This window comes from Corvus hawaiiensis, chromosome 3 (genome assembly GCF_020740725.1).
Source record: "Corvus hawaiiensis isolate bCorHaw1 chromosome 3, bCorHaw1.pri.cur, whole genome shotgun sequence".
In the NCBI taxonomy this organism is placed as follows: domain Eukaryota; kingdom Metazoa; phylum Chordata; class Aves; order Passeriformes; family Corvidae; genus Corvus; species Corvus hawaiiensis.
In genome coordinates, this window is record NC_063215.1 from 120517574 (window position 1) to 120545315 (window position 27742).

At 49.7% G+C, this 27742-nt stretch overlaps 1 protein-coding gene across 1 annotated transcript; it reads right to left on the reverse strand.

The window, feature by feature from the left end:
* Window positions 1-1118: 1118 nt before the first annotated feature.
* Window positions 1119-26614, reverse strand: ANAPC1 (anaphase promoting complex subunit 1). The gene is made up of 47 exons (XM_048297987.1): window positions 26298-26614; window positions 25351-25512; window positions 25145-25196; window positions 24469-24578; window positions 24213-24295; window positions 23302-23375; window positions 22921-23066; window positions 22073-22293; window positions 21283-21492; window positions 20891-20986; window positions 20556-20646; window positions 20401-20466; window positions 20111-20248; window positions 19641-19781; window positions 19344-19404; window positions 18873-19060; window positions 18396-18470; window positions 17708-17973; window positions 17405-17496; window positions 16958-17106; window positions 15882-15960; window positions 15767-15803; window positions 15606-15676; window positions 15313-15491; window positions 13159-13385; window positions 11867-11985; window positions 11159-11430; window positions 10384-10618; window positions 9570-9661; window positions 9295-9429; window positions 9091-9173; window positions 8895-8973; window positions 8553-8627; window positions 7999-8075; window positions 7716-7806; window positions 7572-7625; window positions 7110-7303; window positions 6804-6890; window positions 6285-6402; window positions 5464-5541; window positions 5139-5206; window positions 4033-4171; window positions 3385-3471; window positions 2830-2925; window positions 2468-2666; window positions 1873-2007; window positions 1119-1400 (listed from the first exon to the last, which is right to left on the reverse strand). Exons 1-47 carry the CDS (start codon window positions 26508-26510, stop codon window positions 1285-1287), a joined length of 5856 nt encoding a protein of 1951 aa, XP_048153944.1. The 5' UTR covers window positions 26511-26614; the 3' UTR covers window positions 1119-1284.
* Between the last annotated feature and the right edge of the window lie 1128 nt (window positions 26615-27742).

Here is a 27742-nt window from a genome sequence, read left to right on the forward strand (position 1 = left end):
CTCAGCTTTCCGCCCCAAATCCAGCATTTGGATTTTCGGCTCTTTGCCTGACTGAGATAAACCCGGGAGGCTCATTCTGGGGTCCGGGTAGAGTCTTGAGGAGGGAAAAAAGAACATTTGTCCTTGGAAAAGTCGAGGGGGAATCCCATTCCTCATCCCTGGCAGTGCCCAAGGCCTGGTTGGATGGGGCTTTAAGGAAGGCATCCCTGCCCATGGTCTTTAAGGTCCCTTCCAACCCAAACCATTCCAGGATTCCATGAAAGCCCAGTGTCATTCCCTCTGGGAAATTAGCACTTCATGCTTCCCATTTCTCCAGTTTAGAAGGAAAGAACTTCCCTGAGCTGCACCCACCTCCCAGGGCAACACCCAGGATCGCCCCACGAGATCTCCTGGCTCCTGTGATTTCCCATCTGTTCATGGATTCATTGAATTCACATAAAGAAGGTGCTTGTGGAGTAGGTTTGTTAGATTAATTAAACTAATTAAAACATCCCTACGAAATCAGAGCAGCTTCTGAACAGCTTAAAAAAAGGGGGTGAGGGTTGGAAGTTTGTCACGGGCTCTCCCTCCCTCAGGACACCTCAAGCAACTGGAAAACCTCAGTGAATACACAGTACATTTGTTCTTTTTTATAGGAATCGGGTTTGTGTAATTTTTCTGCTTTTGCTCTCTTTTTAATCACTCCTGGTTGTCCTCCTCCCTCCACTTGGTGCTTTGGAAAATCCTTGAGGATTTGGGAAAAAACAGGGAGAAATTGGCATAAATCCCACACAAAATGGTTACATTTGGAACCAGAACAAGCAGAATCCAAGCCTTTGGCTCTGGCTGATAATCCCTCAACCTCTGGCTGCTTTTTTTGGAGTAATTCCACCTGTTTGGTGACAAATTAAGGATCTGGTCTGCCCAGAACCAACAGGGAATGAGCCCTGGCTCCAAGTTCATCCACGGGGATACAGGAGGATGAAGTGAGCACAAAGTGTTTAAATCAGGAATTATCCCCATTGTCTGGAAACAAGATCCACCACAAGCAAAGGAGTTCTAAACCCAAGGAAAAGCACCACTCCCAGCCAAAGTCTTCCCCAAATTCCCCACAAAAAGCATACATTTGCAAACAAGCCTTCGTTACAAAAGTAAATTTATTATGACCTCACTTTTATAGCTCTTTTGGTTTTTAATTCCTTGTAACAATTTATAAATAACTCCTGGTCGTGGTTGCCACAGCTGGGGTCGAGTCTGGTGTTTGGGAAGGTACAAAAGAAGGAGATTCTGGGAAGTTTGGTGGGACTAGAGCACCATGGCCTGGGGGTTCCCGAGGAGCAGCGGAGCCAGGCGCAGGAGCGCCCGCACCGGCACGTGCAGCCTCCGCAGCTTCAGCAGCAGCTCCGAGAAGTTCCTGCTCCCTAAAAACATCCAAAGCAAAGGAAGAAGGTGTAAAAATGAGGGAAGATTTGCTCAAAATTAGAGGGAGAAGCTCCCAGCAGCTCTGGAGGTGTCATCCCATGGATCCGTTTGCCGTGCGCTGGTCGGAAAGTGAAGTTTTGTACGAGATCCCAAATCAGGGATCCCAAATGCCAGGAAGAAGAGGAACACCCAGAAGAGAGGTGTGTAACAGGCAACTGGAATCTTCCAAGCCCAGACAGAGGAATCTGTGGCTGGCACAGGATTCCTGGGACAGGCCCCAGATCCCTCATGGATGTGGTGACATTCCCACCCCCAGCCTAAGCAAGGAACAGCTCCCCAAATGAAGGTCGAGCTGCCTTTCTTTTCCCTCAGAAATCTCAGGACCGGTGTATTCCCAGGCTGCTGGAGGGCAAGGAAAAGCTGCCCAGTGAAAGGATGCAGGATTTCCCCAAATCCCAATCCCAGACTCACCTTCCAAGCCTCCAGCTGCCAGCTGCCCCGGCGTGGGCACAGAGTGGTAAATCAGGAAGCACGCCAGCATGCTCAGCTGGGATTCCTCCGGAGCCTGCCCGCTCAGGTAGGAATGCAGGGAAACATCCCCTCCGGCTGCAAGGCACAAGGAATATCCTTGGTGACATTTGGGAAGCAGGATTTGCACAGATAAATCCCACTGGAAGTCTCCATTCCAATCCAGCAGAAGGTGGGCTGGGAGGTTGCTCTCCAACCTCCTTCCTTCTGCCATGGCCACCCTGCTGTGGTCACCGCTCACTTTTGCTCCCAGAAAATTCTCCCTGTGCAAGATGAGGAAGGAATTTTCACCTTCCCTGCTAAAGACCTCCCACCATTTCAGGAAAACAATTCTCCAGGGAATGTTCCACACCAGACTGAAAACGAGTTGGTTTGTGCCAATGCCTTCCCTTCCCTCATCAATTTTCCATAAAATCAACCTGGATCATCAAGATGAGAACCAGGTGAGCAACAGGGGATGGAATGAGATGGGCTTTAAGGTCCCTTCCAAAACCATTCCAGGATTCCAACAGTGGATTGGATTGAAATTCCTCCCTACCCTGAAGCCACTGATCCAAGGTGTTATCTATGGTGCACTTCATCACTGGCAGGAATTCCGAGTTCATGAAGAGCCCTCGGGTTGGATTCCTGCTCATCCTCTCCTGGTGGCTCCGGGAGCTGAAGAATTCCAGCACCAGCTTGATCTGCCACAGCTCAAAGGTCTCGGACATCTCCCGCCTTTCCAGCCTCCTCACGGCCTGGCAGCAGGGAGAGCAGGAATTGGAGCAGGAATGAAACATGGAGGAAGTGACTCCTCAAGCCCTGCCCTCCCTCCTCTGAAAAAGCACATGGAATGGCCACTCTTTGCTCCCCAAGAAGTGGGAAAAAGTGTTGCTTCCAACAGGAACAGGAGTCTCCTACCTGATCGATGGCGATGTACGTGGGCAGCATCTCCGGATTCTCCTGGGTCACGCACTCGTAAAGGATGGAGGAGAAAAGATCCAGGATTTCCTGTTTCTGAGGAAAGACAGGTGTCAGGCACAATTTATTCCAGCTTCCTGCCTCCATTAAAGGTAATCCATGCAGTGGCTTCACAGGAATTTGGGATAACTAATGATACCACTCGACTTCTTCCTTGGGATCATTACACTGGGTTTTACATCCTCCCTTAACAAATTTTTGAAGAAATAATAAATAATAAGTAATAAATAATAAATAATAAAACACCTTCCATGATTTCTCCTAAATGGTTCAGGGCTCTCTGGATTTGTTAAACACATTCCTCAAGGAATGGGACAAAAAATCCCAATATCAAAGCAACAGGAACCAGAGGATCACCCTTGTGTTACCCAGCATCCTGCTGGATATTCCCTGTTCCCGCTGCCTGCAGGGCTGAATTCTGCTCTGGGGTTTAACACAGGTTTTCCTTACTTTTTATCCATGGTATAACTGTTGGTCCATGCCAACACTTCCTACCTGGCCCATGTTCACAGTCGGTTTGCAAAAATAATCGGCGAAGGAAAAGAGAGCAGGATCAGAAGTGAAAGCGGAAATCGCTTCTGGCTGGAAAAAAAGGGATTAAAACATATTCCTAAAATGAACTTATTGGGTTTGAGCACAAAGATAACAACAAGTGATTTCCAAAGTGCCCAGAACATGAGGGAGAAGACTGGAACCCACGCCAAAGGATGGAATCCATGATCTGAAGCTTGGACTCCATGATCTCAAAGTTGGATTTAAAGATCTAAAGGTTGGACTCAATCCAAAGGTTGGACTCCATGATCCCAAAGTTGGATTCAATCGTCTAAAAGTTGAATTCAATGATCTAAAAGTTGGATTCGATGATCTCAAGGCTGGATTCCATAATCCAAAGGTTGGATTCAACAACCTAAAACTTGGAATCAATGATCTAAAGGTTTGACTCGATCTCAAGGCTGGACTCCATGACCCTGGAGGGCTTTTCCAACCTAAATGGTTCCATGAGCAAGCACTTCATGGGCAGGACGTGTCCAACACTTGTGTCTGCCCACAGCAGATGCACCTACACACGGCTGTCCCATGCAAGCCACCAGAGTTCCCTCCCTCAGCAGCAGTCCCAGCAGGAAGCCATCCCGGGAGCGCTACCTTGAATGCCCGCGCTTCGGAGTTGCGGTGGGTGACGGTCTGTGCCAGGAGGCTGCGCCAGCCCATGGGATCCTCCTTGTAGGAGAGCTGCCCAGCTCGGAGCTTCACGTACAGGATGCCACCCTTGGAAAGGATCGACCTGGAATGGCACGACAGGGCCCATTTACGGAACGGGTTCAAACAGAGGAAATTCAGGTTGGATATTGGGGAGAAATTGTTCCCTGTGAGGGTGGGGAGACCCTGGCACAGGGTGCCCAGAGAAGCTGTGGCTGCCCCTGGATCCCTGGAAGTGTCCAAGGCCAGGCTGGATGGGGCTTGGAGCAACCTGGGACAGTGGAAGGTGTCCCTGCCCACGGCAGGGGGTGGAATGGGATGATCCTTAAATCCCTTCCAACCCAAAGCATGCTGTGCTAATGGACTGTGCTTAATTTAATCCTTCCAGTTGACAAGAGGGTGATGGATCAATGACTGGACTCATTATCTTGGAGGTCTTTTCCAGCCGAAATGATTCTGGGATTGATCAATGGCAATTAAATGACCAAAAAGCACCACACTGCTGAGCAAAGACGCAGCTGGTTCCTCTCCCCCCCGTAACTGGGGAGTGCAAAGATGAGAATGATCCCTCCCCCCCACCCCCCAGATCCTGTGTTCCGGTAAAATCTCTGGTTCCCACAGCTGCCCCCCACGTTTCGAGTGTGTCACGAGGGCGGGCGGCACTTTGTGACACGGGGTGACACGAGAAAGCGAGCATTTCACAGGGCAGTAACAGTCCCCAACAGTCTGGGAAACGTGACATCACCACCACTCAAAACCAAACCAAAACCATGAGTTGTAGCTGCTCTCTGGTGCCTCTATCCCGCTGCCAATCTCTGTGGGTTTTACTATCCGGTTTTCCCCGGACCCTGTTTTGTTGCATGAATTATTCACCTCAATGGGTGAAACCCAACTCTGCAGTTTCTTTCCTCCCCCCTAAAGTGCTGTCAGATGCACAACAGTGACTTGATGAAACCCAGGTTTCTTTCTGAGCTGTGGGAGGGTTTAAAAAAACCCATGAAATACGATTACTACGAGGTCATGATTCAGTTGAGCATTAAAAAAACACTTACTGGAGATGAGTCGTTCCCTTGCTTAAATCTATTAATAATTCCCAGTACCGTGGGCCCTTCACTCTGATCTGTCAATAGAAACATTTTTATTACTAAATATAACCAGAATCATTGCATTAAGAGGTTTCCACTGTTTTGTTCTGGGCTGTTTTATAGTGTTTCCCACCCAGAAAATTCAGGAGGAGGTGTGTGTGTCTCACGGTGAAATTTCTCAACAACGTTGTCCAGAGTCAGGCTAAAGAATCAAAAATCATCAAATCTCAGCTCTTGAGATCTGTGACCCAAAGTCCAGGTGATTTTCCATTAAAACAGAGATTTCCTTTACCTGCTTCAGCAGGTGGAGCTCTGGGAGAAGCGTGGGTGCCATCAGCTCCTCGGTGGCCTCCCCGTACCACTGCGTGCCCTGCAAAATGCCACGGGAGCCACGGGTTAGGAAAGCTCATTTCCATGGGAAAAGGAAGGAGAAGGGCATCTCGTGGGGAACAACTGCTCTGGCAGCAGGCAGGGGGTTCTGTTCCCAGCTAAACACAGGACTCATGTCAGGAAACATGGATTTCCCAAGCTGTATTTCCCATGGATGGATGGAGGATCAACACCTAACGGTGGGCAAGGCTGACAAGGGAAAGTTTGGGAAGCAAGCTGTAATGGGAACACGGAGAACTCTGTGCCAGAACCACAGAGCCACACCTCTTCCCCCTAGAAATCCCAACAACTCTTTCCTGAGCCTCCTCCTTCTCATGTATAAAATAAATCCCACAGAAAGGACTCTTCCCTGAAGGACACCTGATGGAAGCACCAAGGAGAAACGCCAAGTTGCTCATCTCAGAATTAGGAGAAGGCTTGGAAAACACAAATGGTCACCTCTGTGCCTTTGGAAGTTCTTTTGAGAGGGAGGAGGACTTGGAAGGGAGCCAGGACACCTTTCCTTGCTTGTTTGAAGGCTCAGGTGACTCTCCCTGTCCTCCCTTCTGCTCTCCAGGTGCCACCAAGGTTGAGCCCAACCCTTCACTTATTCGTGCAGAATTCACCTCGGCCCCACCACAATTTGAAACCAAACCCAAGACTGGAGGCCACCCCAACGAAAACTGGGATAAATCCGAGTGTTTGGTCATCCCACAGCGCCTCAGGGCCTCCCAGCCACGTTACCTTGTAGGTGACCTCGATGAGGGCGTAGCAGGGGGTGTTGGAATCCACGTCCACGGGAGTGAGGAGCCTCGGCTCGGCCGCCAGCACGTACAGGTGACGCAGAGCCTGCAGGTGGTACCTGGGGTGGGAACCAGGGGCTCAGCACGGGCTGGGAATGATCCCAGACCCCCAGCTCCCCACCCAAATACAGCTCGTGTAGCCATGGTATTGATTAGTTAACAGAGCAGGGCTTAATGGAGCAGAACCAAAAGTGATTAAGGGTCACAAATGGACAGATCTTCCTTGAAAATCTTTCCAGCTGAGCAAACTGGAGCAGCCACATCACAGGAGCACAGCAGAGCTGGTGTTTCCTCACTGACCCTACCATCAGAGATCCCTACCACTGGCACTTATTTCTTGTTTCCCAGGCTGTTTTTAATGGAGAACCTCCAAAAACTGATTTTTGGTAAAAATCCATCATCAGTCTTTTGTAAGCAGATGGTTCAGCTGAAGGAAATGGGATCCCCATGAAAGCCTTACCGATTGTCCGTGCTGTGAACAGGGAAGTGAGGGTACAGAGCACAGAGGAGAGCAGCAATGGACGAATTGGAAGTGCTCAGGGAGTATCTGTAGGAAAAAAGCAACATTATCCTTCAGTTTTCCTTCTAAATAACACAGGAGGCCAAAATATTTTGGTGGGATGAGGAAAGGAATTTCCAAAAGAGTACAAAGACAACAAGACCTTCTTTTCCAACAGGAGACACCTTTATGCATCCATGTGGTATTAAAAAAAGGCGAAATGGAGGAAATCAGGGCTGAGATCTGCCTTTGGAAAGGGCCAGTTACCTTCCTCCTCCCAGGAAGAGGAGCCCCAAAGCCATGTGGTGAGCCAGGTGGAAGCCGTAGTTCATCTCTCCCCCGGTCTTCTTGTGCATGAATCGGCAAAGCTGGAGCACTTTGAGGTTCCCAGAGCCAGCCATGACCATGGCCAGGGCCAGGAGCAGGACACTCAGGCACGTTTCCAGGTTATAGTGACCTGTCTTCAAGCACAACAGAGAGGTTCCATCACAATTCCATGGCCAACAGCACATTCCAGGCAGCATGATCCACCACTTTCTACCTTGGAGCTTGAATTCCCCGGAAGGAGGGAGAATCAGCAAAGTCCTACAAATGATTCCCAGCCCTGTCACATCCTATAAATTGTGTGTAATCTAGGAAATTAAAAGGGCTGGGTCTCTTCCCATTGAGGTTTTGCTGAGGGTCACGCAAAGCCATCTTTTTGCTGGAAGAAAACTTGGAAAAACTTACTATGGACGCTGTCGGAGCTGACAAACACTTCAGGAAATCCGTGGCATATTTGTACTGGAAAGAAAAGATGGATATGGATATGGATCCAAAAGGTAAGTGACAGCTCCCTGGGAATTGAAGGGAATAAAATAACCCCCCCCTTACCAGGCACTGAAATGCTGCCAGGTTTTCCGACCCGGCAAAGCGAAATCCCAGGGATAAACACGCTCCGGCGATGATGTAGACGTGAGCTTGCCTAAGGAACAACATAAACAGGAAATGACTAAATGTTCCTCTTCTCCTCATCTGAATACACAGCACAAACTCCTTTATCCTTTAAAAACAAAAGGGAAGACTCATCCTTTATAGAAGGATATCCCATGTAACAAAACTCTCCTTTACGGGACAGTGACATTCCCTAGGAGGAGATTTTTGGGATGTTACTCACGCCAGCGTTTCCAAGCTGAGGTCTTCAGAGGAAGGCAGCTCTGTTGCATGAAGAGAGATAATGTTCTCTCTTATGATCTACAAAAAGCAGGAAAGGAAAATGAATCCAAGGAAAACTGATGATTAATTGAAACTCTGGCCATCAAGAGTTCGTAAGTGATACCAGACAGGTCTAAGACCATCAGCATCCTGGAGTTCTCATAGGTATTGAGCTCATTTGGCCTTAAAAATTCCATACAGTATCTTGGAATATCACTGATCTCACTATCGGGAAGTTATTCCTGGTGCTCAACACCTGGCAACGCAGGGAAAATAAATCCCTTCCTTTCCCTGACATCATTTTGTGTCTGGAACAATCCCAACCCTCCTCAATCCTCTCCTTTCCAGTCCCCGGTGCTCCTAAAATCCAGGGATCCCATGGAACAGTCACCCTTGTCAGGTTACTGCTCATTTCCTCGTGCTCCTCACGTGTCTACGGAAATGCCCACACGGAGAACAATCCAGGGAGGTGTAAAATTGGGAAGCAAACACACCACACCATAAACAAACACCTACTTGAGGCACGTTGCTGTTGACCCACTTGGAATTGGGCAGGATGTCATCCCACAAAATCAGGCATCGAGCCAAGGTCTGGAACAAGGGAGAAAACCGAACCGTGAGGAAGAAAATTTATCTATGGAATTGGGAAAAGCTGTAAAAATGCACATAAATGTGTCTTCCAACTATTTCTCCATAAATTCTATCTCTGTGACAGGAAGGTGACATACCACAAGGAGAAACTGTTGGAAGGGGTGAGTTTGGCTGGGAAGCAAAGGATTCTGGATGATGGGCATGTTGGGCTGGAATTCCAAAACATCATTTAAATAGACTGAGGAATGAACCCAAGGAAAATCTTACCCTCAGCAACAGGAATTCTGGCTTGACAAAGTCCAGCAAATACATAGTATCTGGTGCTTTGAGCCAGTCAGCAATGGATCTGCAGGGAAAGGCAAAGGAAAAGGGTTTTCCAGGTCACATTCCAGCAATTCCAAACCTCAGCAGAGCCAACACCAGGGCAGTTGAACCCTGCAGGAATTCCCAGGCCAATCAATACCTGTTGTTGGTCTTCAGGTAGATCATGGCAAGTGCAAGGGTGGCACCTGGACATGTCACATCCACGTTGATGGTGTCTCCTTCCTGGGAAAACACAGGGAACACCTCCTACAGGTTCACTCGGAAGGGAACCCGTCTCCAAAGTCATGGAGACACCTCCCAGGCTTCCAACTTAAATGAGCCAGAGCTGGCACCACGCACGCACCTTGATTTGGTAACTGGGAGATTTGTGCTTCTCCCTGTGCATTCCTGCCTGGAATCTCCTGTGTCCCCCCACCATGTACTGGTAGAGCTGCTCGGGAACGTTGAGGTCCGACATCCCAATCAGGTTACTGCCATGCTAAGGAACAGAAGGAAGGAAAAGCATGGAAGTGCCTTCCTCTAGGAGAAAAACCCACAGGCAGCTGGGAGCCAAGGATGGACCAGCTCTTGGAATGCCATCCCAATGGATAATGAGCCTCCTAATTGCGGCTGACTTACCCCAAGGCACACCATTCCCAAGGCCAGTCCTGATGCCAGGGAATAGGACTCTCTGTCCGTGCAGTATTCCATTTCTGGGCCGGGGGGACGCCCTGGAGAAACCAAAGCAGCAAAATTCACCTTTGGAAATTCCAGCTTATTGATTAGTTCCTAATGAAAGGAGAAAAAGATATCCCTCCCTCCTTAGGGAAGTCCTCAGTGGACCTGGCAGTTTATCCATCCACTCCCAAATGGCAACTCCCTCCGGAATGTTATGGTTGGAGTTCAGAGCCAGGGTGAAAATGCCAAGTTTAACTGAGGATACTTTAAGATCCTGAACCAACCCAAATGCTGTTGCTAAAAAAGGATTGCACATATCCAATTTCCAGAAACACAACAATTCCAAGCCTTAAAATTTATCCCATTCCCCGTTTAACAGACCACACAGTCTCCAAGTAAAATTCCATACAAACAGGAATAAAAGCTGTTATAAATTAATTCAGAATGAGAGCACAAGTGAGATCATAAATCTGCTGTTCACAATCAGCTCTTAAGGCCTAGTGGTTAAAAACCCTCAGAATTCCAAACAGGGGAATTCAGGACACCAAAGTTCCAGGTGGAAGAAGTAGGGACAGCAATGATGCTGCTACGTTTCTTCTCCTAAATCCAGGGATTTTCCTTTTTAGGCTGCACAAGCTCCCAGGAGGGACCACGAGGTTTGGAAAATGAGAGGACAACGTTGTGCTGGGAGGCGCCAGTGTTACGACCCCCAAATCGCTGGAGCACACGGCGACCATCCCAGCCCTCACCCCGTTCTTCCAGCGTCGGCACCCACCTATCTCAGCCAGCAGCACCTCGGCAGTGTGCCTGTGGGCAGTGCCCTGGTAGACCAGGCCTATCCCGACCACGGCAGCCACCTGGACGTTGTGGGGGACATCCAGCTCGGTGGAGGTGGGCGGCAGCAGGGCAGGGATGTGGATGCTCAGCAGGCGGGTGATGGCCATGTCCATGGTGCCCAGCTTGGCGGCGGAGACGCCGAGCAGGAGCCCGATACTCGTCATCTCGTGGCCCTGGGCAAGGGGACGAGGAGCAGTGAGGCACATCCAGGAATGGGAAAAAGCCCTGTCCCAGTGATCCAGTCGCCTATGCCAACGAGCCGTGTGCAGGGTGGAAGGATCTGGTGGTAAAACTGCTGGAATCTTTGAGCGGAAATGAAGTCTCCTCATTTCGCGGAATTCCAGAATATTTAGGGTTGGAAGGGACCTCTGGAGATCATCCAGTCCATCCCCACTGCTCACTCAGAGCAGGTGACACAGGAATGTGTCCATGTGGGTTTGGAATTTCTCCAGAGACTCCATGCCCTCTCTGGGCAGCTGTTCCAATGCTCCACCACTTCCATGGAAAGAAGTCCTTCCTCACATTGAGGAAGGATCCTTCCAACCCAAACCATACACCACCCAAACCACAACAAAGCAACTCAGGCATTCTCCCACACCACGAAACTTCCATTGCAATGGTTCAAAGAAACCTTTTGGTTTTTTATTCCTTGTTTTGCTTAAAGAATCCAGTCCCACCGGGATCTGGCTCTTGGATGTGCCAGAAGGCCTCACCTTTGTTAGGTAGTCGTGGATGTTGAGGGTGGCCAGCTTGGTGAGGTGCCCGTTGAGGCCCAGCGCCATGAGGAACCCCGCGTATTCATTGGCCAGCTCGGCGATTTTTGGCTTGTTGTAGACGATCCAGGCGGAGTCGATCTGGGAAGCAGGAGCGATCTTCAGGCCGGCGGCCACCCCGTTGTGGAAGCTGGCCCAGCAGGCCATGTTGGGGGGGACGTCGATGTTCCCGCTGTTCAGATCCACGGTGGTGTTCCTGGGAGGAGCACGGCCTGCCATGGGAGAGGGCATAACAGCAGTCGGGAAAAGCCAAGCTCTTCATCCCGTGCCAAGTGAGGGAACAGCCCCGACCCAAGAGTCTTCAGGAATGGCAGGACAGCCTTTTGTGGGATCTCCATCCTGTATGGCCCCAGCACTGGCCAGTTTAGGCCATTTTTCCACTTGTCTCTCCTTCTGCACCTGATAAAAGGTCTCGGTGTTTGATAACACCAGCCCTGACCATTCCAGAAGGATCTCCCACCATTTCAGGTGGCACGTTCAAAACCCAAAGGAGCTGCTTCCTCACAAAACCCACACTTGAGCCGTGAAATTCTTGGTGGAGAAGATGCTACAAAAATTACAGCAAGTTCAGGAAAAAATGGGATAACAACTGGAAGAAAGCCCATCCTGCTCTGGGATGGACTGGGGAGGAGCCCCTGACCAACGTACCAGTGAGGTTCAGCTTAGGGATGGGCAGCTGCTCCGTTGGCACCGGATGGTAGGAGAACAGGGTGAACATCCCTCGTCCAACTGGGAGAGCCATGGTTCGCTGGCACAGCTGCAGCAACCTGGTGGGGAGGTGAATCCAAAACCACACGGAAAGTTTTCCCAAATATAAACAATCTACAGATAAACAGGCACTGGACGGAACAATTTTTCCCTGATTGTGACTCTTCCCTTCTCCTTTTGAACCAAATCTTTGGTCCTTACAAGGTTCACCTCCAAGATACCTTTCAGCTGTCGGAACCTGGCACTATTTTCCCCTTAAAGCTGGGTCAATAAATCCATTCCACGGACGCTTCCCGGCCGTGTCGGAAGCGAGGTGAGAGGAGAAAGCCAAGCAAAGGTGGTTGCCCTGTGGGATCCTGCTATGAGTGGTGATAACACCGAGTACAGAGTTGATAAGGTGCTTCCAAGAATGCCGACCACAGTTCTCTACGATTTAGTCTGGAAACACTTTCTAGACTCGTTAGATTACTCAGCTCCCTAGGTCGGACTCAGAGCATTTCGCATGCTAATGGTGTTCTCAATTCTTTTTGTTTTCATCTGGCTTTTAAAGAGGAGATTTTTAACCCCCAAAAAAGTGAATAAAGAATGATGATGGAGACAATCAAGGCCACTGGGCACAGGAGGTTTGAAAGGAGACAGGGATGGGACAGTAAATGCGCTTTCTGTGCAATTCCAAGGTCCCCTGACTGAAGACCAGCCTATCACAAAGGGTTCTCCAGCTTTAGCCAGGGGATGGATGATTTAGTCTCTACAGAGTAGGTCCTGCTTATAATTTACATTTTTTGGGCAGAAAAAAGAGTTACAAAGTCCCTTCAATCCCAACGGACCTCAGTGTGCTCTTTGGGGTTCACACTAAGTGTCCTTCCCAAGAGCCACCAACTCCAGCACAGCAGAGCTTCGATATCCACGGAGCTCCAAAGACTTGGATTATGATGTTTTTAAAAATTAGATTCTGAGCGACCAAAACTATTCCCACGACCTTTCAGCTGAATGCAGTACTGGGAAATAAACAGAGCTGGAAATGGACAGAGTTCCAAGGCCACACTGGATGGGGCTTGGAGCACCTTGGGCTAGCGGAAGGTGTCCATGGCCATGGCAGAGGTTGGAATGAGATGGGCTTTAAGGTCCTTCCAACCCAACTCAACTCAACCCAACCCATCCCATCCCAACTCAACCGAACTCATCCCAACCCATCCCAACTCAACCCATTCCATGCTTCCATGATTCCTTACCTATTTTCCTTCTCCTCAATGTACTCGTGGTCACTGGCTTCTGGCATCTGCACCACGTTGACCCGGACGGGCCGGGCGCTCTGGAGGAGCCTCCGCACCTCCTGCACCCTCAGGTCCTCGCTCCAGATCAGGGACATCACCTCCTCGTTCATGTCGTTCATGCCATCCTCGTCCTCCTCCGACTCGGCTGCCGACGGAATATCTGAGGACAGCACCGTGCCCACGGACTGCATGGGAAAGGGAGAAGGCAATTCCAGGGGGGAAAACTGTCAGGAAGTAGCAGCATCACATCCTGAACTCACCCAGCACAATGATGGGTCTGTACACAGAAGGGATGGACACACCGATGGGAGTGTCACAACATTCCCATGCTCCTTACAGGAATTTACAGGCCTGGAGGATTTCCAGGCATGGAAATCAAGTACTTTTGCACATCCAAATAGGATAAATAACCAAAGACAAGAGGAGATGACACCTCAGATACAGTGAGGAGGTGATGTGTGACGTAGCTCTTGTCTTTTCAAAACCCTCCCTTGTTTCGGAGCAGTCATAGGAAAGGGCTTTCCTTTCCCTGCCTACTCCATCAGCCCAGTTTGTGATTATTCCAGTTTGTGATTAGCCCAGTTTGTGACCAGCCCACCCAGAGCTGCTGTTCTGCAGATTCTGCTCCAAACCCTGCGTTATTTTTCAAAGCGTCCATATTTTCACACATCAGTTTGGATTCCCTCCACAACCACCTCGGAAAAGCAAGTTACTCATTAAAACAGCCTGCACAGCAGAAAATCCCAAAATTCCTCACTATCAGACAACTTGGGGTTCACCACAGCACCAGAGTGGTTTTGGAACTTCCACACATGACCAGAAAAGCACCAAACCTTAAGAGCGCTCTTGGAAAACCCTTTTTCCATGCAAGATTTATGAAATGCCCTCCCTAAAACTCTGCTCTCCTGTTTATCCACAACACACCAGTGATCAGAGGACCCAAAGGGAACAGATCTTCTTGTGGTTCTCTGGGAACACGTGGCCCCAGGAAGGCAAGTAAATGAAGAGCTGATGAATGAAACCAAATTTCTTCTGGTAAATCCACGCTCAATCTCAACATGCAACTGCACCACCCAGAGCAGCAGCGTCCGTTCTGAAACAGGAAACTCCACCCTGCCCTCCTGAGAAATGACAAACAATTTGGGGTTTGAAGCTCACTTTGGCCTTTTAAGGTCACACTGATTCGAGGCATTGTTATAAAGTCAGTGATAAAATCAATTTTATCATCATTTTTGACGATTCGTGAGGGTTTCGGTTGGGCACAGCTTCCACCAGCAGCAAACAAAAAGGATTTTTCATGTGGTGGCACGTGGGGTTTGACCTGGAGTTAATTAACCTTTCTGCTAAATTAATTACAGTTTTGGTATGCAGTTAGTCATAAAGCCTTTGTTATAGAAAAGTGGAATAATTTTAATATCCCTCCAAAGCTGAGACAGGAAAAAAACCAAGATGTACTTGAGACTCCAAATCCCAATTCCTGACTTTGGAAAAGGCTCCAGTCTTCTGCCATGAAGGGGTTTTATGGCAGCCTTAAGAAGATTTTTGGCTTCCAACAAAGGACACTTCAGTGAGACGCAATTCCTTGAGATGCTGGTGATTGCCACCATCAGAAGGAAATGTTGGAAGAGGAAAAACACCACACTTGTTTTTAAATCATTTTACCCCAGGATATAAATAATTAAGACTCTTTTTTGGAAAAAGAAAAATATGGCAAGTATGGCAAGTGTATTTCCAAATCCAGCTCTTCCAGAGGAAAGGGAGATGCCAGCCATTCCAACACAAGGAGCCACTGGCAAATATCCACTTCCTTTTCCTTCTGCCATGGTTTGCTGGCAGAGCCTCTGGAGAAAGTACCAATGGAAGGGAGGAGGAGGAATACAACAGCTCTGGAGGCAAAACTTCTGCCTAAATTTAAAAATTTGATTTCTCTTGAGTTTTCCCACCTATCCATGATCATCCATCCCTGCTGCATGTTGGTTTTCACACCCAAACCCTCGTGCATGTAAACTCTCCATTTTGTCGCCCTCAATTTGGGAATTAAGCTGGAAATTCCCGAGCCGGGCGCTCTGCCTAAACTCCGGGATTGGGAAATTCCTTTGTGGCCATACTCACGGATTTCCCCTTCTGCAGGCTCCCTTCCCAGGCCTGTTTGGACAAATCCTGGCGGCCGATGAGGAGGCAAACGGCTTCCGGCCAGTCCGAGGCTGGCTGCTCCCGGCACTGGTAGATGGCATCTCGGATGGGAAGGGCCACGCCAAAGGGAAGAGATTCCAGATCCCTCAAGGTGAAACCTTAAAATGAAGGAGGGAAAAAAACCCCCAAAAAGTGTTAACAGTGCCAGACGAAGAGTGTTTCCTGTTATCCAAGCACAAGGTTATTTGGGAACGTTGTTGTTCCGCTCTTACCAACACTGGTCATCCAAAGGACCAGTTTTTCAGCCAGGCTGGAAACAGAAGTGCTGGATTTGAAACTGCACCTGGAAAATTAAGGAGAAGCCAATAAAAGCTCATCCAGAAGTCAGCAGAAGGTCACAAATTCAATAAAGCAACACCAAAAGCCTCCATACCGATTGTCATCCTGGTCCATCTGCTGCTTCCGTTGGCCTAGGAAAGACAAGGCTGTGTTAATTCCATGTTTTCCAAGCTCGAGGCACTCCCAGGATGGAGTCAAAACATCCTTACCTGATGTGATCTTGTACAAATAATGGGAGGCTTCGTTCAGCACGGCACTCTCGTCCCCAAGGATATAAAGAGCCACGCTCTGGGGAGGAGAGACACCAAAAAAAGTCATTTCGGGCCTGATATTCCTTTCCTTCCCAGAAAAGCAGGCAGGAAATAACTGGAATACAAGCTCAGCAACGGGGGGGGGGGGGGTGGGTTTATTGTGAATGACACTGAAACAACTGACCAACAACAAACTTGTAGGCTTTACATTTTGGGGGGAAAAATTCCACCCTGCAACAATGAACTGAATTTTCACTAATTTCTCCAGAGGTAAAAAGATAAGTCTCTTCCCAATGGAAAAACATGTTCCCAGTTATCCTTCCTGTGCTCCTCACATTCCATTTCCCCTGCAGGGCACACACGTTGTTTATAGACACCCTTCTCCACTCCGTTTCCTCCACATCTTGGATGTTTTGTGAAGGTTCCAAAAGAAAAGCTGTTTGGTCCAGCCAGAAAAATCCAAGGAATGAGTCACTCTATTTTGATAATTCTGGGAAAAATCCCATCCAAGTAAAATGATTTTGTGGGTTTTATGAAGATCTTTCAGCTCTGAGCTCTGCAGGCAGAGGGAGGAGGAAAATAGAGCCTCTTCTCCCAGTTTTTCTCCTCAGACACCACAGGCTCAACACCTCTGCTCCCAGCTGGAAGGGGTTTTCCATCAATGAGTGAGGAAGTGATGCTGTCCAGGGAATACCATCAGTGCTTCCAGCCACTCACAGGACTCAATATTGATGGTGGTGGGGTATGCTCAAGGAGAAACTGGGGAATTCTCACTCCCAAAATACAGATATCTCCAGGTTCCGTTCTTATTTTGCACAAACCACAGACAAACACAGAAGCAGTGAAGCTGCTCAGCTCCAATACCTCCTTCCCACCTGGGAAATGCACCCAGTAGATTCCACCCTCTGTTATTTCACCTTCCTTTAGGGATGTTTCGCTTCCAGGACATTCAGCAGCTGGAGCAAACCCTGCCCACAGGGCAGCGCTGACAGAACAAGGCATGGCCCCTGTATTCCCCGTCCCCCAGTACTCACCAGTACCACCAGCTTGCTCCTTTCACAGATCCCTGGTAAGTAGGGATAAGGCTGCACTCCCTCTCCCTTCAGGCAGGAACTCAGCCACTGGAAGATACTTGGAGGCTCAGCAGAAAAAAAGGTGGGACGGAGCATGAAACCTGTTTGGACTTAACATGAACAGCAAAGACCATGAGTTCAGGGAAAAGGCACAAGAATTCCTCACCATTCCCAAAGAAAACCCTCCAGTACTTCCTTTGACAACAAAAATTCCAGCATTTCCCCCCATAATGTTCCAGGTCCCTCCTGTCAGATGGGATTTTGTGACAGGAATGAAAACTCGAGGAAGGAAAGGAAGGAAAACTACCTCAAAAGGAATAAGCAGGGATTAATCCTCCAGAAGGAGGGGAATGTTAAAAACAAAGGGAATATCCACAAATCACAGAATATCCAAAGATTTAAACTCACCCTGGTCGATTATGCAGGTCTGCCTGGAGGTTTTGACAAGAGCTGGGTAGTCCCTGTAGTAATAATCTATGTAAGCTTCCAGTTTTAAATCCCTGGAATGACAGAGAGGGGAGTCACAGACTGGGAAAAAACCATTCCAACTTCCTGGATGCCACCTCCGGGCAGTGGGTGCTACTGAGGAAGAATTTGGAACCATAGAAAAAGATAGGGAAGGTTTTAAACATTCCTTTTCTTGAAATACAGGGCAAGCTGTCTCCAATTTGGGCAATCCCATCCAAAGGAATGATTTTCCAGTGGGAATACCTGGCCAGCTGAACCAGGAGAACCACGAGGGAGCGGAGCCCTTCTCCCATCAGACTGTTCAGTTTGAGCTCCTCGTAGATGAGGTGGAGAACAAAGAAAATGGCAGGAATGTGGGCGAAAAGGAGCGTGGAGGAATCCAAGCTGAGGCTCTGGGGAAAGTCATCCTTGGAAGCTGCAACTTCCAGAGGGTCCAGGCGCAGAGCTTTGGCAACGGGATGAGACTCGAAATTCCTGTGGTAGTCAGAGCTCAGGAGATATTCCCAGTCCTAGAGCAAAGAAACAGGGAAGAGAGGCAGAGGATCCATGGGGAATGTAACTTCCAGAGAAGTAATTCCAAAGCACTGTTACAGAGGAATCTTTTTCCCTAAAAACCAATCCAAATGTAACTGTTGGATGGAAAATGTGCTGCACAAACCCTGCAAACCACAGGGATTCAATGATTAAGGTGCATCCTTCCCGTAAAGGAATCAAAGCCTTCATTCCTTAATCCATCCTAATTCTCTCTGGAAGTGGGAATCCTGACAAACGTCACACGGTGCAGCTTTGGAAAAGAAAACTTTTCTATCCCAAAGGTTTGTCAGGTGAAATTCCACACTCATGAGGGTGTTTCCTCTGGTTTGCCTTAAAAAACCAATCCCAAACAGCTCCTCCTGCCTGTTATTTTTTAGGGAAAAGCCCATTTTTTTACCTCGTCTGACCCTGTTTCTGATGGCCTTGCCTTCTTTGGAGCAATGACTGGGGAGAGTGACCCTTCAAAATCGAGCTGCAAGAAATAAAAGAAAAAGAAATAAAAACAAAAGAAATAAATAGAAAAAGGAAATCAAATAAAAGCAGCTCAGGAGTGAAATTCCCCAGGTTTCCTGAGTGAATCACAACATCTAAATTCAAACCAAGTAGGACATGATGTGGCTTGAGGTGCTTCTAGATTTGCTGAAAAAACCCCAGAAATCCAAAATCCTCTTTAAGGAACAACAGTCTGGGTTGTGAGCTGTGTTTAAACTCAGAATCAATTTAATATGGATGAGATGAACCAAATTCAATGCATTGGTGTCAGGTGTGAGCTGCAGCCAAACCTTCATCATTTATTCTTATAATAAATGTCTCTCATGACAAACACAGAGCGAAACAGGCCTGAAAACTGGAAGTAAAGAATGAATTTGCTCACATTCCGTGTCCAGCAGAGCCTCTCGGTGTTGTAACCCATCATGTTCATGAGACAGGTGACAAATAAATTCCACTCTGAGTGGTAGCTGGGCCCTCCCGGGGCGTTGTAGGCATTGTACCACTTCACCAACATCTGCACAGCTGTTTCCTTGGGCAGGATGGCTTTGACCCCCTGCAGGCATCTTTTCACTGTTGGGAAAGAAGGGAATCATCCATCAGCTCTGCTCTTCTGGGATTTGCTCCATCAGCAGTGGAAGTCTCCACAGATTCCTCTCGTTGGACTGCGTTTAAATAAAGCCACAAAACTCCGACAGCTCTTCCTTGAGTTGAGCACAAATCCTCTGATTTGGAAGAAAAATCAGGAAAAAAATTCCTTTTTTTTTTGCTCATTACTGAAGCCACTCATGTCTGAACTGGCATCGCAGCCCTTCCCCAAGCCAAGCAAAAGCCACCTAAAGCTTTGGAATCCTACCTAATTCCGAGGTGGCGATTTCGGGAATACTGATCCGAACCATGGTGTTATTGCTGAGCTCCTGGAAAATCCAACAAAAGTGGAGATAAATCAGGAGATGCATCAAGTGTGGCCAGAGCCCTTTTCTATCAACGCAGAACTCCTTAGTGGATGAAGATATTTCCAAATCCTGGCTGTTTGCTTCACTAAGATGTGGAATTCAGGAGGCAGCTCTGTGAAACACTGGAAGTCTGGGAATTATCTTGAAATAATCTTTGTTACCAAAAGCGTTGCCCCACACGACAGGGAAATACCTACTAAAGTTACTCTGTTGTGGACAGGATCCCTCAGAGCTTGGATGAAAGTCCCGAGCTGCTGGAAAGTGCAGTCCTCAACGTAGGGGGAGTCGTGGAGCTTGGAAGAATCCCTTAATTCCGGAACTGGTGACAAAATTACACTCTGAAATGTGGGGAAAAGGACTGGTTAGAGTTCAAACTGCACTGGAATTCAGGATTAAAGTGGGTCTGAGCAAAGAACAGCTAAAATTGTTGGGCTTGAAGTACTAACAAGAATCTTGGAAACAACTGTCAATCCTTCCAATCCCTGCCTTGGAAGTTTTATGGCAAACGTAAGTAAATAAACAGGGCAGCACCACAGAAATTGTCTTTAAGCACAATTTATTATGGGGATTTACAGGACAAGAAGAAGAGATTCAACTCCAAAAGATACCTTGGAAGATAAAAAACCACCAATCACTCCAACAAAAGGAATATTTCCTTATTTCTTACCTCTTCCAGGGGCCCCAGGTGCTTGTTCAAAGGCTTGGATGGAGTACTGACGCTGTCCAAGGGAGTGCTTGGCCGAGGCATTTGGTTGGACATTGTCAGGGATGGAGCAGGAAGCCCGGGAATAAAAACCTTCCCCACCTTTTTGGTGGAAAAGGGAAACAAAAAGTTAAGCTTTTCTCTGAAAATAACCCCCCATTAAAGTATTTAATTGTTCCATTAACGCCATGGATGCTTCAGAACTCCCTCTACAGCACTGCACATAAATTAGGGATGGAACAGGCGTTGCTTACCCGAACCACTCCGGAATAAAGCACCAGATTCCCACTGCCTTCCAGAACCAGCAGAGTGTCAATGCCCTGGAACAACCAAGCAGCACATTTAGCTCCTTGTGTTTAACTCAGGAGGCACCAGCTGGGTGACAAGGACATGCCACAGGTAACAGTACCTCCACCGGAGCCGCGTCCTTTGCCGGAATACTGGTGACAGATCCAAAGATCAGCTGGGATTTATCGTTGCTCTCTTGGAATTTTACACACCTAGGGATTAAAGAGAACAACAGGAAACATAAAGGGCTTGTCCTGGGTGTTGTTACAGAAAGAAAACACAAAATCCCAACAGGGCAGTGAATTTTTTTGGTGGGTTTTGTGGTTCTTTCCTCCTTCTCCCCGCTTTACCCAAACGTTTAATTTTCTAGTTAATTAAAACCTCTGATGTACTTCCTGCTGGGAATTCCTGGAGTGCTCCTCCTGGTTGACCTGTCCCCAGGGTGGGAATGCTCACCTCAGCTGGAGCTGGGATTCCACTAAAAAGCACAGGAATTTCTGCCCACAAAGGTCGGTGGAAATGAACACTTTGGATGCCTGGGAATTCTTCTCTCTGGAAAAGAGACACAAGGACCAGGTTAGAACCTGCTTTGCTTTGGAGACTTCATTAAACCATGCAGAAATCCTGGAATAACACACCAGGGAAAAATGCTCCAAGTGCCCAATTCTCTGGAAGGGAGCCAGGCACTTAGGGAGCATCATTTCCCAAAAAAATCAGGGCGTCCAAGCCCAGGAATCGACTCCAAGGTGGCTCCATTTGCAGAAAAACCACTCAAATAAGCTGGGATTTCACTTTATTTCCCACTTCCCACAATGGAAACTCCTTCCATCCCAGGAAAAGCACCTGACCTCATGTTTGGGACTGTTTCTGTCCACAGGTGGTCGATGCAGAGCTCGGGAACGATCGGCTCTGTCTCCGGCACGAGGAAGGAGTCGTTGGAAGCGGAACTCGGGGAATGGGTAACGCTGGGTCTCCTTGGGGACTGGGCACTGCTGGAGAAGCTGAACCTCTGCACTCCAGAGAAGGAATGGACTCCCAGGGCTGGGGAATGGGAGCGGCTGCAGGCAGAGACAGGATATGGATGAGATCTTCAAACTCAGGGAAAGATCAGACATTGCTACAGCTGAAAAGTGCATCTCCAAAATCAGGGAGAATCCCAAGGAGCTCATCCGCTGACTTTAAAACCCAAGCAAACCCACCCTAAACCAGGAACTAGCTCACTGCTGATTTCCTTTAGTTTTCCAGCACAGGAAAACAATTCTCCACTTATTTTCCAGGCATCTCTGTCCGAATCCAACAGAAGAGATTTCGAAAGGATTTCAGATGGTCCATTCCATCAAAAATCCCCCCCAACCTCTTCCCTCTAATTTCTTTAGAGAAGCCACCCCAAAACACTCCTGGCACTCAAACTTCCAGCAGACATTCCTTGATCCATGACAGAGCAGCCTCCTTGGCTCTGGCACAGGGATTATCTTCCTGTGCTGGTGGGATAACAGCATAGGAAGGGCATTCCAAGAGGAATTTCAGGTGCTGCTGCAACACAAGAGGCACCTGAGCCTTGGATGGAAAGACAGAGAGCAAAACGTGTCCACGGTATCCCAAAGCTCCCACCCTTTGGGATTTGCTGTGAGTGCCCACCTCAAAGCAGCCATGTTGGAGATGGTGGGAGAGCGGGATTGCAGGCTGGGAGAGGAGCCGGATCTGCTCTGGCTGTGGATGGACGAGTAGTTCTGGAAAGGGGAGCCCCCAGGGGAGTCTCCTTTGGAGAGGCTCCGGAGATGAGCGGTCAGGGAGCTGCTCGTGGCCACGTACTGGGGGGTGCCCCCCTGCTCTGGGAATTTCAGCACCAGGCTCTGCTCCTGGGAGGAAAACCAACGGCATGTCGGCATGGACAGCCAGGGAGCGGCTTTTCCAGCAGCTTTTCCCAGCGGTTACATGTTACAGATTCATGCTCAGCCTATGAGTTATTCCCACCAACCCTGCTCGCCCACTCCCACACAAACTGCTCCAAGGCTTTTCACAAAACCACAGGATTTGGTTGGAAGGGACCTTAAAGCCCAGCCAGTCCCACCCCCTGCCATGGGAACACCTTCCCCTATCCCAGGTTGCTCCAAGCCTTCTCCAACGTGGCCTGGAAAACTTCCCCAGGTATGGGGCAGCCAGAGCTCCTCTGGGAGAACAGTGCCAGGGCCTCCCCACCCTCACTGTCAAAGCTTTCATGGCACTAAGTTACTTCCCGCTTTTCCTAAACTTTCTGGTCCAATGTATGGAATAACATGGGAATAACAGAATCCACCACCATCACATGATCTCCCTGCTCCAGCCAAATCCATGGAAAAAACGACTTAAAAACCAAAAGAAGCAGCCCCAACAGACATCTTATAAATGAAACAGATCCCGAATGCCGGGCGCTCCTAACACACGTAAGGGCACGGAAATGCACACGGCTGTTTTCCAGGGATTTTTATTCCCCAGGGCATGGGTACCTCTGGCTTGACTCTCCTCAGGGCCCAGACTGTGTGTAAGCTCTGCACAGTGTCGTAGGTCATCACGATGGAAGGGTCAGCGCTGAGGAACACGATCCTCAGCGTGTGGTCAGCCACGTACTGCACCCGGGACGATCCAAACACGCCTGGAAAACACGGATTCATTCCCGAGGATCAGCTCCAGAACAATACTAGGAGCATTTCCCATACTCTCTTCCTTCCACAGTCTGGGTTTCTCCCCTGAGCAGCTTCCCTGTTCGTGCAGTAGCTCTAACTGCATCCTTGGAAGTGATTCTTCCCAGATTTTTTGATGCAGGGAATGCTCCAGGGACATGCTGGGATTTGCTGCCACCCTGAGGACTCCCGTGACATCCAACCTACCTCCGGACTTCCAGACCAGAGGGGTGATCTCATCCAAGGGGTGCAGCATGCTGAACATTGTCGGCAAAGGCTCCCTAGGGAAAAGCCAGACAAGTCAGAGCCTGGAATGTGACAGCAGGGACATAGATTCCATCTCCAGAAGCTTGTTGGATTGACTGAGTAGACTGAACTTTTCAGGACCTCTGTTCCTAATCCCAGCTCTTCTGAGGACCAGAGAATCCCAAGGGAAAACCCAAAAGAGTGGATTAAAGCTGCTTATCAGTGCATTGTCCAACTGCTTCCTTTGGGATCCACAGAGGGCTTCCACAGGGGCTGGGATCCTCACCCAGTAGGGGCTGGGATCCTCAGCCAAGAGAGAATGGGATTCCCAGCCAACAGGGAATGGGATCCTGCAGCTGAGAGAAAATGTCTCGATGACAATCCCTCAGTGACTCTCCCAGTTGTTCATCCCACCCTGGAACCAAATCCCAGGACAAACCTTAATGGAATCAGGCTGGTGACAGCCATGCTGTGGCTATCCCCAGACCCTATTCCCAAGCCCAGCACTCCCAAACAGTTCCTAACGCTCAGCTTTGAGTGTGCTCACTCAGAGTCACTGGGATGGGATACAAAGGCTGGAAGAATCACATCAATAAAATCCCAGACTGGTCTGGGTAGGAAGGGACCTTAAAATGATCCCATTCCACCCCCTGCCATGGGCAGGGACACTTCCACTATCCCAGGTTGCTCCAAGCCCCATCCAAGCTGTCCTGGAACACTTCCAGGGATGGGCAAACCACAACTTCCTCCTTTTCCACCCGATTTCACCTTTTCCTATCACAAACACATGGATCTTTCACCACTGCCCTCCAGCCCCTCCGCTCCTTATTAGATTATCCAACAGGAAACCACCCAAATCCCCCATCCCCTACCTGGGTGGGCTTGGAGGCACCTCGTGGGAAGAACTGCTGCGCTCAAATAACAACCCATATTTGGTTGGCCAGACATTTGCAACCTATGAAAAAATTAGGGATTTATAGGGGGGGAAAAAACCAACCACGAGCTGTATTGATTACATTTGAGGGTTTTATAGGAAAATAAGATGTTCAGGCTTTTAATGGCGAGCTGGGGAATGTAAATGTGTACAGAAACATTGCATTTGTGGACAAAAAGCAAGGCAGGAGTTACCTGGAAAGGCAGAGCAGCAATGTAATCCTTCCCCTCCATGCTGTGCACGTTGATGCAGGAATTCTGCAAAATGCAGATACATTTCTCCACTATTTCCTCACTCCCTGAAACTGGAAAGGGAAAGGAAGGAAAAGAACAATTATACAGTGAAGCTTCTCTGTTTCAGACATCCCTTATACACAAAAGGTAAATTCTGACATATCAAGTCTTGGTAAATGAGCTCCTGGTGAGTGTCCAGAGAAGGGAATGGAGCTGGGAAAGGGCTGGAAAACAAGGAATGGCTAAGGAAACTCAGCCTGGAGCAAAGGAGGCTCAGGGGGGACCTTGTGGCTCTGCAGGACTCCCTGACAGGAGGGGGCAGCCGGGGGGTGTTGGGCTCTGCTCCCAGGGAACAGGGACGGGAGGAGAGGATACAGCCCCGAGTTGCACCAGGGAATGCTCAGGCTGCATATCAGGAAAATCTCCTCCCCAAAAGGGTGTCCAGCCCCGACACAGGCACAGGGATATAAAAGCCACGTGGATGTGGCACTTGGGGATGTGGTTTTGTGGTGGCCTTGGCAACAGTTGTACTTGGTGGTCTCGGAGGACTTTTCCAACCTAAACAATTCCACGATTCCAAGCCAAGGGAGCTGAGCTCTGATCATTTGCCCAGCAGCACAGGAGGCAGGACACTCACCATCAGCTTTTTCTGATTTTTCCTGGGGGATAGTGAAGTCACACCACAAGGCCTGAAACCCAACACAGCGTCATTAATTCTCCAACAAGAGCTGATGCTCCCACACAACACCACCTTCCCGTGTTCTCCAAGCTAACCCCACCCCAAAACACCGTCTGGAAAAGGTCTGTGGATCCCCTCAGTGCCCCTTTCCCACATTTCTGTACCTGCAGGACGGGGCTGTCGATGGTGAACGCCTTGTACACGGACGACGCTTGGCTTCTGCTGCCCTTGCTCCAGATGACCACGTTGCTGGCCACGTACAGCTCCTCGTCGTAGTCCACCTCTTCCCCAACATCACTGATGCCTTTCCTCAGCTGCCAGCTTTCCTGAAAAACAGGGGTTTCTTCAGGAGAAGCCACAAGACCCGCAGGTGTGATGAATTTGGCCTGTTACAAGGTGCCGGCCCAGAGAAGCTGTGGCTGCCCCTGGATCCCTGGCAGTGTCCAAGGCCAGGCTGGACTGGGCTTGGAGCAACCTGGGATAGTGGAAGGTGTCCCTGCCCATGGCAAGGACTGGAATGAGATGATCCGTAAGGTCCCTTCCAACTCAAAACACCCTGGCATTCCACGGTAAAGGACAATCATGATCCATTCAGATTTATTTCAACGGAAGCCAGGGAGGAAAGGGGAAGGGAGACCCTTTGTAGAGTTCTGAGATTCAGAGTGAACCCCCTTGCTCCCTAAACTCATTCTCAGAGAGGAGCTGGGATATGGCTGGATCCAATCTTAGGCTCAATCTCCATCAGAACAGGGGGTGTTGACCTGGAGAAGAGAAGGCTCCAGGGAGACCTTAGAGCCTGAAGGGGCTCCAGGAGAACTGGAGAGGAACTTGGACACGAGTCTGGAGTGACAGGACAAGGAGGAACGGCTCCCCACTGCCAGAGGGCAGGGTTGGATGGGATATCGGGAAGGAATTCTTCCCTGTGAGGGTGGGGAGGCCCTGGCACAGGTTTCCCCGTTCCTGGAAGTCAAAGCCAGGCTGGAGGAGGCTTGGAGCAACCTGGTCTGGTGGAAGCTGTCCCAGCCCCCGGCGGCGGGCGGGAACCGGATGGGCTTTAAGTTGCCTTCCCTCCCAACCCCCCTGGATTCCCTCGGCTCAGGAAGACTCGTACCCGGTGCCGGTCGTGGATGGTGACCTCTTGGAGGGAGCCCACGAGCCCTGCGGCGCCGTCGGAGGAGCAGAGCTCCGGCGCGGGCTGGAGCCGCCGCAGCTGCAGGCTCAGGGCGCTCGGGTGCCGCCGGCTCTGCTCGCGGCCCCGCGGCGCGAACTCCTGCAGGTCGCCGGCCGCAATCATCGTCGCCCTCTCGTCACAGTGGTCCGACATGGGGCCCCGATATCCACATTATTTCCGCGACGCTCCGGCGGCTCCCGCGGGCACCGGGACGCGCGGAGAGCGGCACCGGCGGCCCCTCACGCGGGCGCGGCCATCTTGGCGCTCCCGCCCTGCCCCGCGCGCGCCGGCGCCGCCATGGCCGCGCCTCACGGGGGCCCGCGGCGCTCCCGGGGGAGTCCTGCTCCTCCCGGCGTATCCCGGGGGGAATCCAGCGCCTCCCGGCATGTCCTGAGAGGAAACTCGCCCCCAAAATGCGGTTTTAGTGCCGCAGACACACCGAGCGCTGGCACGGCGGTGCCGGGCGGCAGTGGTTGGTGACTGCTGTCCTCCCGTGGTGACTTCCGTCATGGATCGCCCAGCACCCAGCCTGGGGTTGTCCTCGACTCTCTTTAAACTGACGGAGAGTACGTTTAGATGGGATATTGGGATGGAATCGTTCCCTGGGAGGGTGGGGAGGCCCTGGCACAGGTTGCCCAGAGAAGCTGTGTCTACCCCATCCCTGGAAGTGTTCCCGGCCAGGTTGGAGCAACCTGGGATAGTGGAAGGTGTCCCTGCCCATGGCAAGGAGCTGGATCGTGTTTAAGGTCCCTTCCCACCCAGATCTTCCCGGGATTCCATGATAAAGAACAATCAGAATCCACTTAGAGTGATTTTTATGGAAGCCAGGGTAAAAGGATGGAAAAGGGAGGAAAAGGTGAGGGAGTCCCTTTGTGGAGTCATGAGATTCAGAATCAACCCCCCTTGTTTCCTAAACTACTCAGAGAGGAGGTGGGATGTGGATGGATCCAGTCTTAGGCTTGATGTCCACCAGAGCTGGGAGTGTTCACCTGGAGAAGAGAAGCCTACGGGGAGATCTCTTCCAGTGCCTACAGGAGCTCTGAAATAAATAAAGAACTCTGTGCTGACACTTTTTTTTGTTGTTGTGTCTCTGTGAACTGGAACAAGGATGTTTGTCCCAGAAAATCCCTGCCCTACTTCCCCATGGCCCCTTCTCCAGTCACATCTTGTTCTTTTCTGTGGCATTTAGTACCAACAGTCCTTGTCCTTTATTCCCAACAACCCCTGGCTGGCTCCATGGCTGTCGGTGTTTGAGACATGGATATTAGGCCAGAGAAGCTGTGGCTGCCCCTGGATCCCTGGCAGTGTCCAAGGCCAGGTTGGATGGGGCTTGGAGCAGCCTGGGATAGTGGAAGGTGTCCCTGTCCGTGGCAGGGGGTGGGACT